General features: G+C 40.6%; 1 protein-coding gene across 14 annotated transcripts in view; it reads left to right on the top strand.

Moving 5' to 3' along the window:
- Nucleotides 1-13498, top strand: part of Bbs9 (Bardet-Biedl syndrome 9) — a 304919-nt gene that overhangs the window by 230786 nt on the left and 60635 nt on the right. For 13 of the 14 annotated variants that reach the window (XM_090332660.1, XM_090332659.1, XM_090332662.1 and 10 more), the window contains one exon: nucleotides 8896-9078. In XM_090332660.1, the coding sequence (XP_090188786.1) occupies nucleotides 8896-9078 (183 nt within the window). Of the gene's footprint in view, nucleotides 1-8895; nucleotides 9079-13498 lie in introns of those variants that run through there. The other variant, XR_016535495.1, reaches the window with a different exon arrangement.

Genomic DNA, 13498 nt, shown 5'->3' with positions numbered 1-13498 from the left:
GATTCTTTTGGGTACATATTAGATCTTTCCAGCCAAAGTAAAAGTTTAGCCTGGGTAACCTTTTTCTTTTTCCATATTGCCATGTTGGAGTCAGAAGTAAATGTCATCATAAATAGTGCCACTGAGAGGGAAGCATGCCCGGTTTCCTGCCAGCTCCCACACCTCTCCTAGACTGCAAGTGGATCTGTGTAAGCAGGGTCTGCCATGAGAAGGAGACATTCTTTTTAGTAGTCACTAGTGTTTGCAGTTAGAGAGCGCTGGCTGAAGCTTAACTGGAGCAGTTGGGTCTAAGGAAATTGCAGATGTATGGAGGTAGATGTGACATCATTTGGGTTATACTCAAATTGGAAACTTGACAGGGCATGATTCAGTGTGTCTAGGATTTCAGAGGCAATTTGGTATGTGACTGACTTTGGGGTTCATCAGTTCATCCAGCATTTATGAGACATCTGTTATGTATGTGGGCACTGGACATTGTGTGTATGTTGGGGCATATCAAGTGCTTTTTTTTTAGTCTGATAGCTGGGCTTTTTGAGCATGAGTATAAGTTTCCTTCTTCCTTTTAGAAACAGTCATATCACCCAGTTTTTCAGCATTTTGAATAATAGATAAAGAGCTCCATGAATAAGATGCCTCGGTGGATTCCTAGAGAAAAGTCATGCCAGGGAAGCCTGTGTGTCGGTGTGTGTACTTCAATAGAGGTTTTAATGGAGGCCTATTTGTATAAGTTACATGGTCATCTGTTTGATACTCTAAAACTTGGCAAAACTTAGCTACAAGCATGTTGCACTTGAGTGACCACAGAAGGAAGGGTATGGAAAGGAGAGTGACAATCAGCCTCGTTTTGGTAGTTGATAACATACCTCAAGATCAAAAAAGGGATCCTCCTTTGTGAATGGCATTATTAGTTTAGTAAAAAGCAGAATTCATCTATTGTAACTAATTTGAGATGAGTCTAAACTATATGAGAAGTATTAAAAGTAGAAAGCAAGAACCCAATGAATTAGAAATGACTAGGAAAAATGTTGGCTAGCTTTATAGAGTATTACTATGTAAGTGAGGAAACTAAGTTAACAGAGGTAGAACAACTAGCCAGAAGCTAGAAAACCATACGAAGCATTGTTGTGTTCATACAGTCGGTCTGACTATACCATCATCAAGTCCTGGGTACATTATGGGATAGCTATTAACATATTAAAGTTGTTCCCTAGATGAAAGTGCTATATTTGTTCATTTATTTATATTCTATGAATTACACTTTCAAAGTACTTTTTAGTGTCTCTTAATAGCTTTATTTCAAAACAACTTACCAATTCATGCATTGAATATATATAATTCATTAATTTTTGTTATATTGACAAGGTTGTGCCATTACCACAGTTAATTTTATAACATTTCATCTTCCCTAAATACCTCACGGTCATTAGCTGTCACTTCCCATTTCCTCCTGCCCACTACCCAATCCCAGCCCTACACAAAACAGCTAGTGATCTACTTCCTGTGATTACAGACTTGCCTGTTCTGGGATTTTACACTACTGGGATCATACAGCCTGTTGCCCCTATGTGATTAGCTGCTTTCACTCTACATGGTGTTTTAAGATCCTTCCATGTCTAGCATGTATGAGCACTAAACACTTCTATATGTAGATGAGCTACATTCTGTTTATTTACTCATCAGTTGGTAGACATTTAAGTCATTTTCACTTTGGGCCATTATAAATAAGGCTTATATAAACATTTGTGTTAGAGCTTGAGTCTGGAGAGTTCCTGAAAGGCCCAGGTATTAGAGGCTTGAGCCCTGACTTGGTGCTTTGGGGAGCTGGTGGGAACTTAGGAAGCAGGGCCTGCTGGGAGGTCTTCAGGTCACTGAAGAGGCATGTCTTTCCTCCTCCTTCTGGATTCATGGTGATGAGGTAAATGTTTTTGCAATATCAAGAAATGTAGCCAGGCACGATGGCTCATGCTTATAATCCTAGCTACTCAGGCGGCTGAGATCTGAGGATCAAGGTTCAAAGCCAGCCCCAGCACAAAAGGACCTAAGACTCTTATCTCCAATTAACCTCTAGAAAATGGGAAGTGGGGCTTGGCTCAAGGGTAAGGTGGTAGCCTTAAGCTGAAGAGATCAGGGAAAATGCTCAGGCCAGAGTTCAAGCCCTATGACCCAGAAAAATGAAAAAAGAAAAAAAGAAAAAGAAAATCTGGGAGACAGTGATGAGAGCTAAGCCTTTGGCTGATCTCCCAAAGCCACAGTGACTTCTGGTCACCAAGGCAGTGCATGTTGGGATTACCATTACCTTTTCTATAAGTTGTACCAGACCATCCTAAGTTCTTTTAATTTGCACTATTCCTTCAAATAAAGAAATTTGTTTAAGAAAAAGAAAAGAAAAGGAAATGTGCCACAAGCTCAAAGCAATGGGGCCAATAGTTCATGGACTTAAACTTCCAAAACTGTGAGCCCAAGTAAACCTTTTCTCTTTATAAACTGATTATCTCATCTTATTGTTATACTAACAGGAAGCTAACACAGCTCTAGATCAGGATTTTGAGTGGGCATATATTTTCATTTCTTCTTGGCATTGACCTAGAAATAGAATTGCTGGATTGTATAGAACTGAATTTAATGTTTTGAGGAACTGCCAGTCTGTCTCACATGGTGACTATACATTCCTTCTAGTAATTTCTCCACATCGTTGCCAACACTTGTTATTGTCTATTTTTAACCCTCATTGAATTCTCATAATCCTATGAATTATCCAAAGAAAAATGTTCTTACTGTTCTTTCATAGACTCAAAACTGCAAGTCAAGAAACATTAAGCAAGAAGCCTAATATGTGTGTTCACAGAGTAGTAGTATAAATAGTCAAAACAACAGATTGTCCAAAATTAACTTAAAATGGTTTGAATCCGATATTTAAAGTTGTTGGATGCTTGTGACCATGTTTTTCACATTAAGATGATGTAACCAGGGCCAGAAAGGAAAGGAAAATGAGCATGGACATAAAGTTGCTCAGTAGCAAAGCCAGGATGGGAAGCTCTGTCTCCTTGGCTCCCAGGTCACCGCCTGCTCCAGTGAGTTTATTGTTTCTTCTCAAGGGGACACATAAATCATCCATATCATAGGATCTCGCCCTTTATTAAAATAAGCCCATCCAGATTCATATGAGGTATTGGAAGGTCAGCAAGCTGACCTCTTACTGTGGAGCAAATAAAATTTGTTCCATGTATTGCCCAAGACAAGGATGAAGCTGATGTGTAGGGTTGTGCTCACAGTGATGTTCTTGGGGTCACACTGCTTGAGAACGAGTTCTGGTTCTATCACTGCCCTCTGTTTGACCCTTTCCAAGATTCTCTTTCCTTATTTTTAATATGGGGAATAATAAGATCTGCCTCTTAGGATTGTTTTGAAAATTAAATGGATTTATCCCTGCAAAATAGTTTAGCACAGTGTCTGCTTCTTAAAAATCCCTCAATAAATATTGATGGTTATTATGGAACATCAGTTTGCTCAGATCATTGAAAACATTGCAATGTGAGATGTATAGAAAAACAAATGAATCATCCTCCTCTTTTTTTTCTCTAAGTAGCCTCATTAGGGGGCAGAAAATAAATCTAGTGTGCCTATTTTTGAGCTTTGTTGAACATAATGAAATTCCCTTTGTTGAGAGAAAAACGTTTAGTATCTTACCTTCCCATCCTTCAACGTAGCCAGTTTCCTGTCTACTGTGAGTTGGGGTTATGCAAGCTAAATTTGGGCAGAACCCAGCCAGCCATAATTGTGGTCTCATGTTAAAAGTCCTGGGAAAACTTGTGATCATCAAGGTAAAAATCCAATAAATGATTTTATGAGGCTACCTGAGTGCATTGGGCACATTGTGTCTGTAAAGAAGGAAGTGCAGTTGGTAGGAGATCAGAAGACAAGACTGATCCCTGGCATCTCTCCATCCTTCTGCATGTCTACAGCCAGTATGCAGAATGGTCTACAGTTGGGTTTCCTCAGTAGGAGGAGGGGCTGGAGGGAGTCTACAGTTCCTGTTTGGAGGGCTGTCAAGAGGAGAGAATGATAATCTGCAGAAAGGCCTTGAGTACAGTGCCTGGCTTGAGCTCAGCTCTCGGTAAACGGCGCCTGACCAGCAGTATAATGGGTTTCTGGTTGCCACCCATTGGATTGGAGGCCACTGGTACATTTAGGTGGAGAATTTGGACATGTCCGTGCTCACATAGAATGATTCATGTCTACTTGTGTTGCTGCTGCTTTCCTGTAACCAATTTTAGAGCCTATCTTGGCAGCTGGAAGTATTTGGGATTAATTTCACACTCACTTTATGAGTTGAGAGTTTCCCTCAAGCAACTCCCTGGGCCTCTGCCTCATTACTTTGGCATCAACTGAGATGGCAGTTGGACAGAGATGTCCTTTGGGGTCTCCATTTTATTTGGAAACCTTCAGTTTGAAAAAGAAAAACAAAGACCATCAACACATTGTGCTTGAAGTTGTTAGCATTTATTATTTCCTACAGCCCTTCCTTTCTGTAGCTGTTGAACACCAGGGAACACACAACTTGCTGGGCAAGCGATGAGCCCCCAGATTTAAGTCTGAGCAGCTGCTTGGCATAGAGTCTCCCAATTCCAGGTAAGCTGTGAGGTCTTCTAGGCCCTGATTACACAGATCTGAGTCTGGATGGGTCTAATTTTTCCAGTTCTTTTGACTGTGCTAATTCTGCTAAATTCATTTGGCTTTTGTAGAGAACAAAGTAAACTTGGCTGTTACGTGTGAAACGAAACTGAGAGCATAGGGTTCTGGTTAGTATTTCATGCTAGCCAGTAGTAGGTCAGCTGGCTTTTCCTCATGGGTAATTTACATAAGAACTTGTTTATTCCACATCTTTCCCATTTTTGTGACCATTTGGGGATAGCAATGTGTTTTCACAATGACACAAATATATCCACTGAAACTGGAACTCTTAAGAGATGATGCTTCTCTTAGATCGATGGATTTGGGGCCCTGCTCAGGAAAGAGCCTGTGGTTATGCTGCTGTCTCCATCATCAAACTGTTCTTCCATCCCAGCTGTGTTCAACAAGTTGTGTGGGTCTGGGAACTGACATGCTGTTACACTTAGTGGTAGCTGGAAATGTGCACAGAGGCTTCATGAACATCCCAGCAGATGTCCTAAACACTTCTTAGGATCTGGTTGCCTGTAAGTGCAGCCTCATCAGATAACTGCAACACATTACAGTCTGGCTCCTGGTACCCACAGTAAAGTAAATACCTGCCCTTTCCTTTGACATGCTGCCCCCTCCACAGCAGTGGGTCAACTTCTGTTTTCATGGCCACCAAATACCGTTTCTATCCCCAGACAGGAATGCTTGCCCTTCCCCAGTAAGCAGCCTTTATTTTCTGATTTGCTCAAGTTATGCTCTTTCCTTTCAAAGCCACTTTGCCCAATATCTGTGCTTCTGGAGGCATTTTTCAGGTACCTCTTTTCAATGGTGTGCTAATAAAATTAACAAAGGCCCTGCAGTTGGGTAAGACCAGAAAGGCTGGCTCTGACATTCATTAAGTTCCATGTTGTAAAATCTTCTGGTGGCTAATTTCAGGCTGTCAATGTGAAGTCTTTGAATGCCAACTTGGGCAGAAATGGCAATAGACCACCATTGCAGTGTTCACAAAACAGACACAGTAGGCATAAATATCAAATATCCTGAAAGCCTACATAATCATGGAAATGATGAGTTATGAGTGGCTATTGCCTTCATTTTTAATACAATTCATTTAATTTTAAATTCATGCAATCTAATTTTTAGTAACGGATATCTAACAATTGGCTTGTGAAATTCCTGAAAGTTGAAAGTTGAACAGTAGGTTCTTTGTTTGAGTAGGGAATAGCTGTACAAGTCAGCTAGCCTAGCCTTCTTCTCTACTCTCCTTTCCCTCCCTCCCCTTTTTTCCCCTTCCCTCTTTTAAAGCCTTCCACACTCAGCTGTGATAGTTATGCCCACATAGGCATGAACTGCAGTTTCAGAGTGCTCAGAGTGAGATAGCTCCAAAGCTGGAGTCTCGTTTTTCATTTACAATGTGTATGGTCAGGATGCCTGCTTAATTTCTGTATGCAGTGTGAAATGAAAATGAGAGAGTCCTTGTTAAAAAAAAAAAAAGAGGCAGGAAGAAAAGGCTGTTAAAATAGCTACCAAAATAGAAATCTCTTCCTTTCTTCAGTGTTCTCTCTTTCTCTTGTTTTTTTTTTTTTTACAATTTCCAATGATCATTTTAAATTTTCCGTTTAATATCTTTCCAAATAAGTAAAAACATTTTAAGTTATTAGCATGAAGTTCATCATTAATCTTATCTTGCTGGTGCTAGTTTGAAATGCATGCATTAAGAACATTTAACTCACATGAGTGAGGGAATGTATCACTCCTGTTCACATGAATGCTCACTGATGCATTAACTTCAATTACAAAGCACAAGCCTAAAAATAAAGTTACCAAGCTATGTGCTGGCGGCTCATGCCTATAATCCTAGCTATGTAGGAGACTGGCTGAGATCTAAAGATGGCTGTTCAAAGCCAGCTGGGGCACACAAAGTCCGTGAGACTCTTATCTCCAATTAACCACGAGAAAACCAGCTTATGAGTGAAAACTAGCTCTGTGGTTCATGTGGTAGAGTGATAGCCTTGAGCTAAAATGCTCTGGGATAGTGCCCAGGCCCAGAATTCAGAAAAATAAAATAAAGTTACCAGGAATTATAAGAGAGAGGTAGCAAAGCATTAACCAGACATGAGCCATGTTAGCGTGCACACCTTTTGTGCAGTCCTAGTGGATTCCTTCCTTTAGCTGAGTCTCACAGTCCAATTAAAAGTATTGAGGCATGAGGATGGAAGACACAGATACCCCATGACTCAGAGTGGAATGTAGTACACTCACATTAATTAATTAATTGGAGAAATTGTCATTAAAATAATAATCTTAGTGTGTTGGAATTCTCTTCTAAAATCTTGAGGGTCTTGGTTATAGTATTTGCCTCCTTGGTCTGTTTTCTTTATCTGTTATGAGCCATCCTTTGAAGGTAGAGATTAGATGGTCTAGATTAGATGGTCTCTTTTGAGTCCCCCACAGTGCGTCCTGAAAATTCCTGCACATACCTGGCACTCTCTAGGTGTTTATGACCTTGATCTTTGCATGAGCTATGCTTTTAGATGATAAGCATCTGAGTCAATATGATAGCCCCCACAATGAAGCATAATTGTTAACAGTCACAGAAAAAGAAAGAATTGAAACTCAGCCTTTAATTGAAGTTGGTTGTAATCCAGGTATTTTGGTTTAAGGAAAGTAGCCTCTCCTGTCTTTTTGAAGGGGACTTCTCGTAGTATTGGGGAAGGGTTGAGTTACAAGCCCCATTGGAGTAAAAGATGCCCCAGGGATATTAACTCTGGCCCACAGTAATCCATCCTTTGCTAACTTTTTTCACACTTTCTGTTTTGTACAATTTGGACATTATTATAGTAATATTTTTCCCCACTAATTGGTTGTATATATATTTCCTCTTTCCAACAAGTTACAAGCTTCTTGTGTGTTGAGAAAGTTCTTGCAGGTAGAAAGCACAGTACTAGATTGATAGTGAAGAAGCTCTTGTGGTGTTAGTCCTGGTTCAAACTCCTCTGGAGACTACATGTGATCTGCTACTGACTGCCTTTTATAACTCTTGTAGCCAGGGCCAAATAATTCTTGTCTGCACAGAATCTTGGGATGAAGACCTTTCCTTAACTCATAAGTCTTTTCCACTATCTTCCAGGCAGCCTAAGGACAGTCCTTTCACAGTACCTCTCCCTACATGGAAATCTAGAGACCACACAGCTGTAGCTACAACTCATTTGAATGATGATTTTTTAACAAGGCCTTTGGGCCATTGTCAGTAAGCCATGAAATATCACCAAGTGGATCTCCTATACCAGCTCTGAATCTCAGCTGAGTTCCTGTCTCTCAGCTGGAAGCCGCTTAGAGAAAGAAGCTTGTTGCCCTGGCTCTTGCTACTGCTATTCTAGAGTCTGTCAGATGTCTTGGGCCTCGGGGGCCATCAGTTCATTACCTTTAATGAGCACAGAATTCACCAAGACATTAAAATAAATTAACACACCAGTGGGCAGCTTCAATGTTTCATCCAATTGTTGCTTTAGTTCCTTTTTCCACAGAACTATTCAAAAAGAATTTTTTTTAAGGAAAAGCAAATTCTATTCACTCCCGCCAATTTGTATCCTAAACAGATTTGGCATTGTAAAGCTAACATACTGTGAGCATTTTTTTTTCTTCAGGTCCCTATGGATTGGTACCTGACATTTGTGTTAAATATGATATTTTTCAACTGGTCAAATGTTTTGATATAACTTGCTTTTGTGGTATACTAACGAAATACTGGGTATCCCAACACCACAAAATGTAAAGACAAGTGTCAGATGGAGAAAATAGTTTTCTAGAAAAGGTGTAATAAAGTTATTTTAAACCTTGAGGCAAATGTTTTGGTAAGTATATTTAAATGGCTCTTTCTCCATGGCCAGTAGTAAAGACTGTATGAGCTTAATTAGGGGTTATATATACATTGCCACCTATTGAAAAAGGTAGACCAATGGGGAAGCAGATGCAGAATAATGTCCCCATTAAGCTGAGTCTGTAGATATTCTCATCTCCTAGCCATATGGCTTTGGAATTCCTTTAGACATTTTTTGAAAAAGAAGGAAGTGGGCAGATGAATGATAAGTCATTTATTATTCAACATAGCTGGTGTTTGTGAAAGACAAAGTTTGTCAAGTTGTTTTAAAGAAAAACAGAAGTGTGCCAAGCATAATTTGTTGAGGTCTCAAGAATTGTGAAATTATCCCTAACCAAAGTTTGTAATTGTGGCAGGTAATCGCTCTAGCAGACACAGTTGAGGAAAACCAGGACAATCTGTTGCAATCATTTGCCAGACTGAAGAGTGCCACCCATCTGGTGATCCTGCTGATTGGGCTGTGGCAGAAGCTAAGTGCCGAACAGATTGCTATTCTGGAGGCTGCATTTCTGCCACTACAGGAAGACACACAAGAATTGGTGAGGACCTGGGGGTGGGGTTGGGGTAGGGGTGGAAGGTATCACATGACAAGCGGGAAATGGAGGTTTGACTTTTTTTCTTCAAACATGCTTTTTTTTCGGGGCCAGGAGTTTGGCCTAGTGGTAGATTGCTTGCCTAGAATGCACGAAGACCCGGGTTTGATTCCTCGGTACCACATGCATAGAAACCACCTGGAAGTGGTGCTGAGGCTCAAGTGGTAGAGCTCTGGCCTTGAGAAAGTCCAAGGACAGGGCTCAGGCCCTGAGCTCAAGCCCAGGACTGGCCAAAAAAAAAAAAAAGTTTTTTTTCTTTTCTCCAAAGCAAACTAAACGTGTTGTTCGAAGGCCTTTTTTTTCATTCTTTTTAAAGCTATATTCAGAATAGGTAATAGTCCATTTTTATGTGTTATCCGCCAAGTTTTAATGTGCTCTTCAATCACTTTGAATCCAGGGAAGCAGTCATTGGATGGCCCAAGCAATGGCATAAACATTCAACTTAGCTAATCCTTTCCTTTTCTTCCAAGAAAGCAATCTGCCATTTTAATTCCCCCTGTGTCCTCAGATAGCATAGCCCCTTGATCCCATGGTCAACTGCAGTATGGAAATATTAATACTTGTCTTGAGAGAAAAAGGGAGAAACCACATTCAAATAACTTTTATTACAGTATCTTATTATAATCACTCTTTGTATTAATTTTTGTCAATTTATAAATTCATCTTCATTATAGATGTATATGGATAGGACAGTCATGAATCTAGGGTTTGGCACTACTTGTTAGCAAGAGCCCACTGTGGGTTCTGGAACATTCCCTACCCACACTGAAGCTTAAGAAGTCTATTGCCCTTACAACAAAGCTTCTTTTCTTTCTGAAGTCTTCTTGACTTGCCATGGTGTTTTCTATTTGCTGCTTCATGTCCTTAGTACTACTAAAAATGCCTGTGACAGCCTTCCAGTCATTTGAAAGGGCACAGTTTATATGTTGTATTTTTGTCCATACAGATGTACTTTGTTCTTTCTAAACTGTGAAACTGCTGCACATGATTGTATTTTATTTCACTTAACATATGTTCTCAACCCCCTTCAGTTCCCTGGGCTGATGGATGGGTTTCCTTTCCTTCTGTGACATCACTTTCACAGAACTGCTGGATAATAGGGAAGAAAAGGAAGAAGGAAGAGAATGGTTTCCTCAGCCTGCTTATTTGTGTTCTTTGACTCTTTTGTCTCCCTTCTTCATTTGGAACACATTCTGGTCTTGGTGGGACATGTTCCAGGCCGTCATGCCCCCAGTCCACAGTCCTGACCTATACCTTCCCTGACCTTGCCTGCTGCCCTTCCTGGGGCTATGGCCTTCATAACTCATTATACTGAGTGCCAGTGGTTAGAAAAGGGAGAGAGGCACACTTGCTGCATGCCCATCAATGTCACGTATAGAACCCAAGTTCAAAGGTAAAGAACCAAGTTCCAAAGTAGAGAATTTCAAGATAGTGAAAACAAAATGTTCTATCAGAAGGAAGGCCCCCCAGAACCCAGAGTCTTTTGTTCATTGCTCAGAATGCCAACTTTGAAGCATGGATGACCATCCCTGTAAATAAGGAGGAGGAGTTGATTCCCAGGGGAGACTGCCATCTTTCCTGAAATTTGTCTACCAGTGTGTAAGTCTGTCCATCCAGTTGGCTGGTGAACAGACTTGATCTCTACCTGGAGCACCCTGCCTGCCTCTGTACCTCTCTTTCACACATAGAGAATACATGGAGGCAAATTCTTCCAATGGTTCTCTAAATCTGGTGAGATGAAAAAGTGTGCATACTCATTACATCGTTTGCAGGCATTAATGAGACAAGACACCAGATAAAAATGTAATTTGGAGAAGAATGAATCAGAAAAGACATTTTAATACTGCCTGCTATGCTCTTCATCCTTAATTAGGTTGTGGTATTCACTTTGGATTTATACTGTTGAGACAGCTTATATATCTTAAGAAAAGAGAATTCTCTTTTCATTCTTGAGGACAGACACAGGCGGTATGCGGTTTTGATATACTAGCTCTCAGTTCTCTGTAATGCTAGGAGACCTCACAGATAAATGTTATGTGATAGGAATCCCACTGAGATGTGAGAATGAGCTATGCAGCTGGAAGGAGGGTGAGATGGGAAGAAAGGAGTCTCTCACCAGAATGTGGAGACGCGTCCCATGTGGAAGCGATTATGATACCACAAGAATCTGAATGTCATCTAGATGCTTGGGTTGAGGGTAGATGGCAGAGTAAGTGTGGGCATGGGTGGGGAGAAGTTTGGACATGTGGCTGATGTTTGTAGAATAGATTCTCAGCCCCAGGTCAGATGTTCCACAAATAATGGAGACACAGGAAGAAAGACTTGGTCTTGTATATTGAATACTTAGAGCTCTGTATGACAACTGTCTGTTGCCTCCTGGACAGTGTGTGTCACAATGCCATAGCTAAGTCTGGACTATGGTCTCCCCAATCGCATTACATTCATTTAGAATTTAGTATTGACCATGTTGTTTGCCATACACTTTCAGTATTTGTTTAAAATACGACTGTTTGGGAACAGAAATCATCATTGTTTTCTTTGACTTCTCTTTTTTAATTCTTTCCCATTCTCACTACTTCTTTCACACTGAGAACTGCTGAGACTGACATCTACTAGAGCAGCATTTACTCTAAGAACATTACATATTGTACTCGGTACTCCAGAGGGGCTCATAAGCCCTCAGTGGGTTTGATAACCTAAAACTGTCACCACCAGCTTCCCTTTATGGTCATTTAGCCGAAAGTAATATTTTGTCAGTGATAGGGCTCTGTGTGTGTGTGTGTGTGTGTGTGTGTGTGTGTGTGTGTGTGTGTGTGTGTGTGTGTGTGCCGGGTATTGGACGCAGGGCCAAATGTATGCTAAACATACAATCTTCCCCTGGACTATATACCTTTTCCTTAATCGGGTAATTAAAAAATCATTTCCATATCTTTCAGATGAAGAGCCAAGGGTATTGCCTAGTATTTGAATTTTCAGTGAATAAGTTAAATATATACCTCTACTGACTTTCCTGTTTTAATTTGTATTGAAAATACTGTCTCTGCTAACACCTGTGAGGGCACTGTTAGTGGTTTGAGTCTGAGAGCTTAACTGTGACATGGATATATTTTCCTCTCATGATACTGCATACATAGAAGCTGAAATCTGCAAGGCCATGTGTAGTTATTCATTATTTGCTGAGCATGTACTGTTTTTAGTACTCTACATGCACAACACACTCACACTTAGGTAAACTAAACAGACTGAGATCTTTTCCTTTGTGCTTTCACTTCAACATTGCCAGCAAGCAATCTAATTCTGTGCTGTCCAGTATGGTAGCTGCTTGCTGAGATCTAAATCAATTAAATTATAATTTGAACTTCACTGGCAGATTTTACCTGCTTTGTAGCCATGTGATGGGTGTTTAGTACACTGGACAGTTTAGGACATTTTTTATCACTGAAGGAAGTTCTAGTATATACCTCTAGTGATATAGAAAAAAAGATTTTATCAGATGAGTTCATGTTAGTGAAATTGACTAGGATACTGACAGCAAGGTCTACTACGTTTTCATATTAGTAGATCTTATTTCTGATATCCTGGGATCTGTTGATCCTCTGCAGGCTCTCTTGGGAACAGAAAAGACTTCTCTGGATTTCATGTACCTCCATAAGGAGGAACCAGGAGGCAGGCACCCTCCTGTTTTGCTCAAGGATTTCTGTAGAAGGCTTGGTTGCTCCCTGTGGGAGGATGTAGGAGTGGAGAAGTAGAGGTAGGAAGTAGGGTCTAGTGGAAGGAGATGTCATCAAGGACCCAGGCTCTTTTCCATCTCTCCTTTGCTTCCTGCCTGTCTCAAGGTGAGTAGTTCCTCCTCTGTGTGCTCCCACCTTCATGTGCTTCCTCTCTTCTGGTCAAAGCAACCACAGACTGAAACTTCCAAAATCTGTGAACCACAGAAACTTCCCTCCCTTCCAAGCTGATTCCCTGATACATTTTGTCACAGTGACAGAAAGCTGACCATAGCAGATCTGGCCTTGTAACCATTGTGAATTCTCTCCCCTTACAATGCATATAATCTCCAGATCCTCCTCAATGTAGCATTCTAAGTAGTTACTTCATTTGGAATTGGTATGTGGATGAGTCCTTTTCCCCATGTTCTCTGTTCAGAGCCACTTCTCCTTATCGTGGTAAATGGCTGAGATTACTGTGATTCTTCATCCAGCAGATGGCAAGAGAGTGAGAAGGATCAGTGTGGGTATTTCCATGTGGGCTGTGTCAGACTTCTGTTCTAAAGTTCATGGATATTCACATGGCTCCAAAGGAATCCCTGATGAAAATAGTAACAGGGCTCAGAGTTTGGGACCCAGTTTCATAGAATCCTGGACTG

This window comes from Megascapheus bottae, chromosome 5 (assembly GCF_031878675.1).
Source record: "Megascapheus bottae isolate mThoBot1 chromosome 5, mThoBot2.hap1, whole genome shotgun sequence".
In the NCBI taxonomy this organism is placed as follows: domain Eukaryota; kingdom Metazoa; phylum Chordata; class Mammalia; order Rodentia; family Geomyidae; genus Megascapheus; species Megascapheus bottae.
This window is presented reverse-complemented; position numbering and strand designations above follow the sequence as displayed.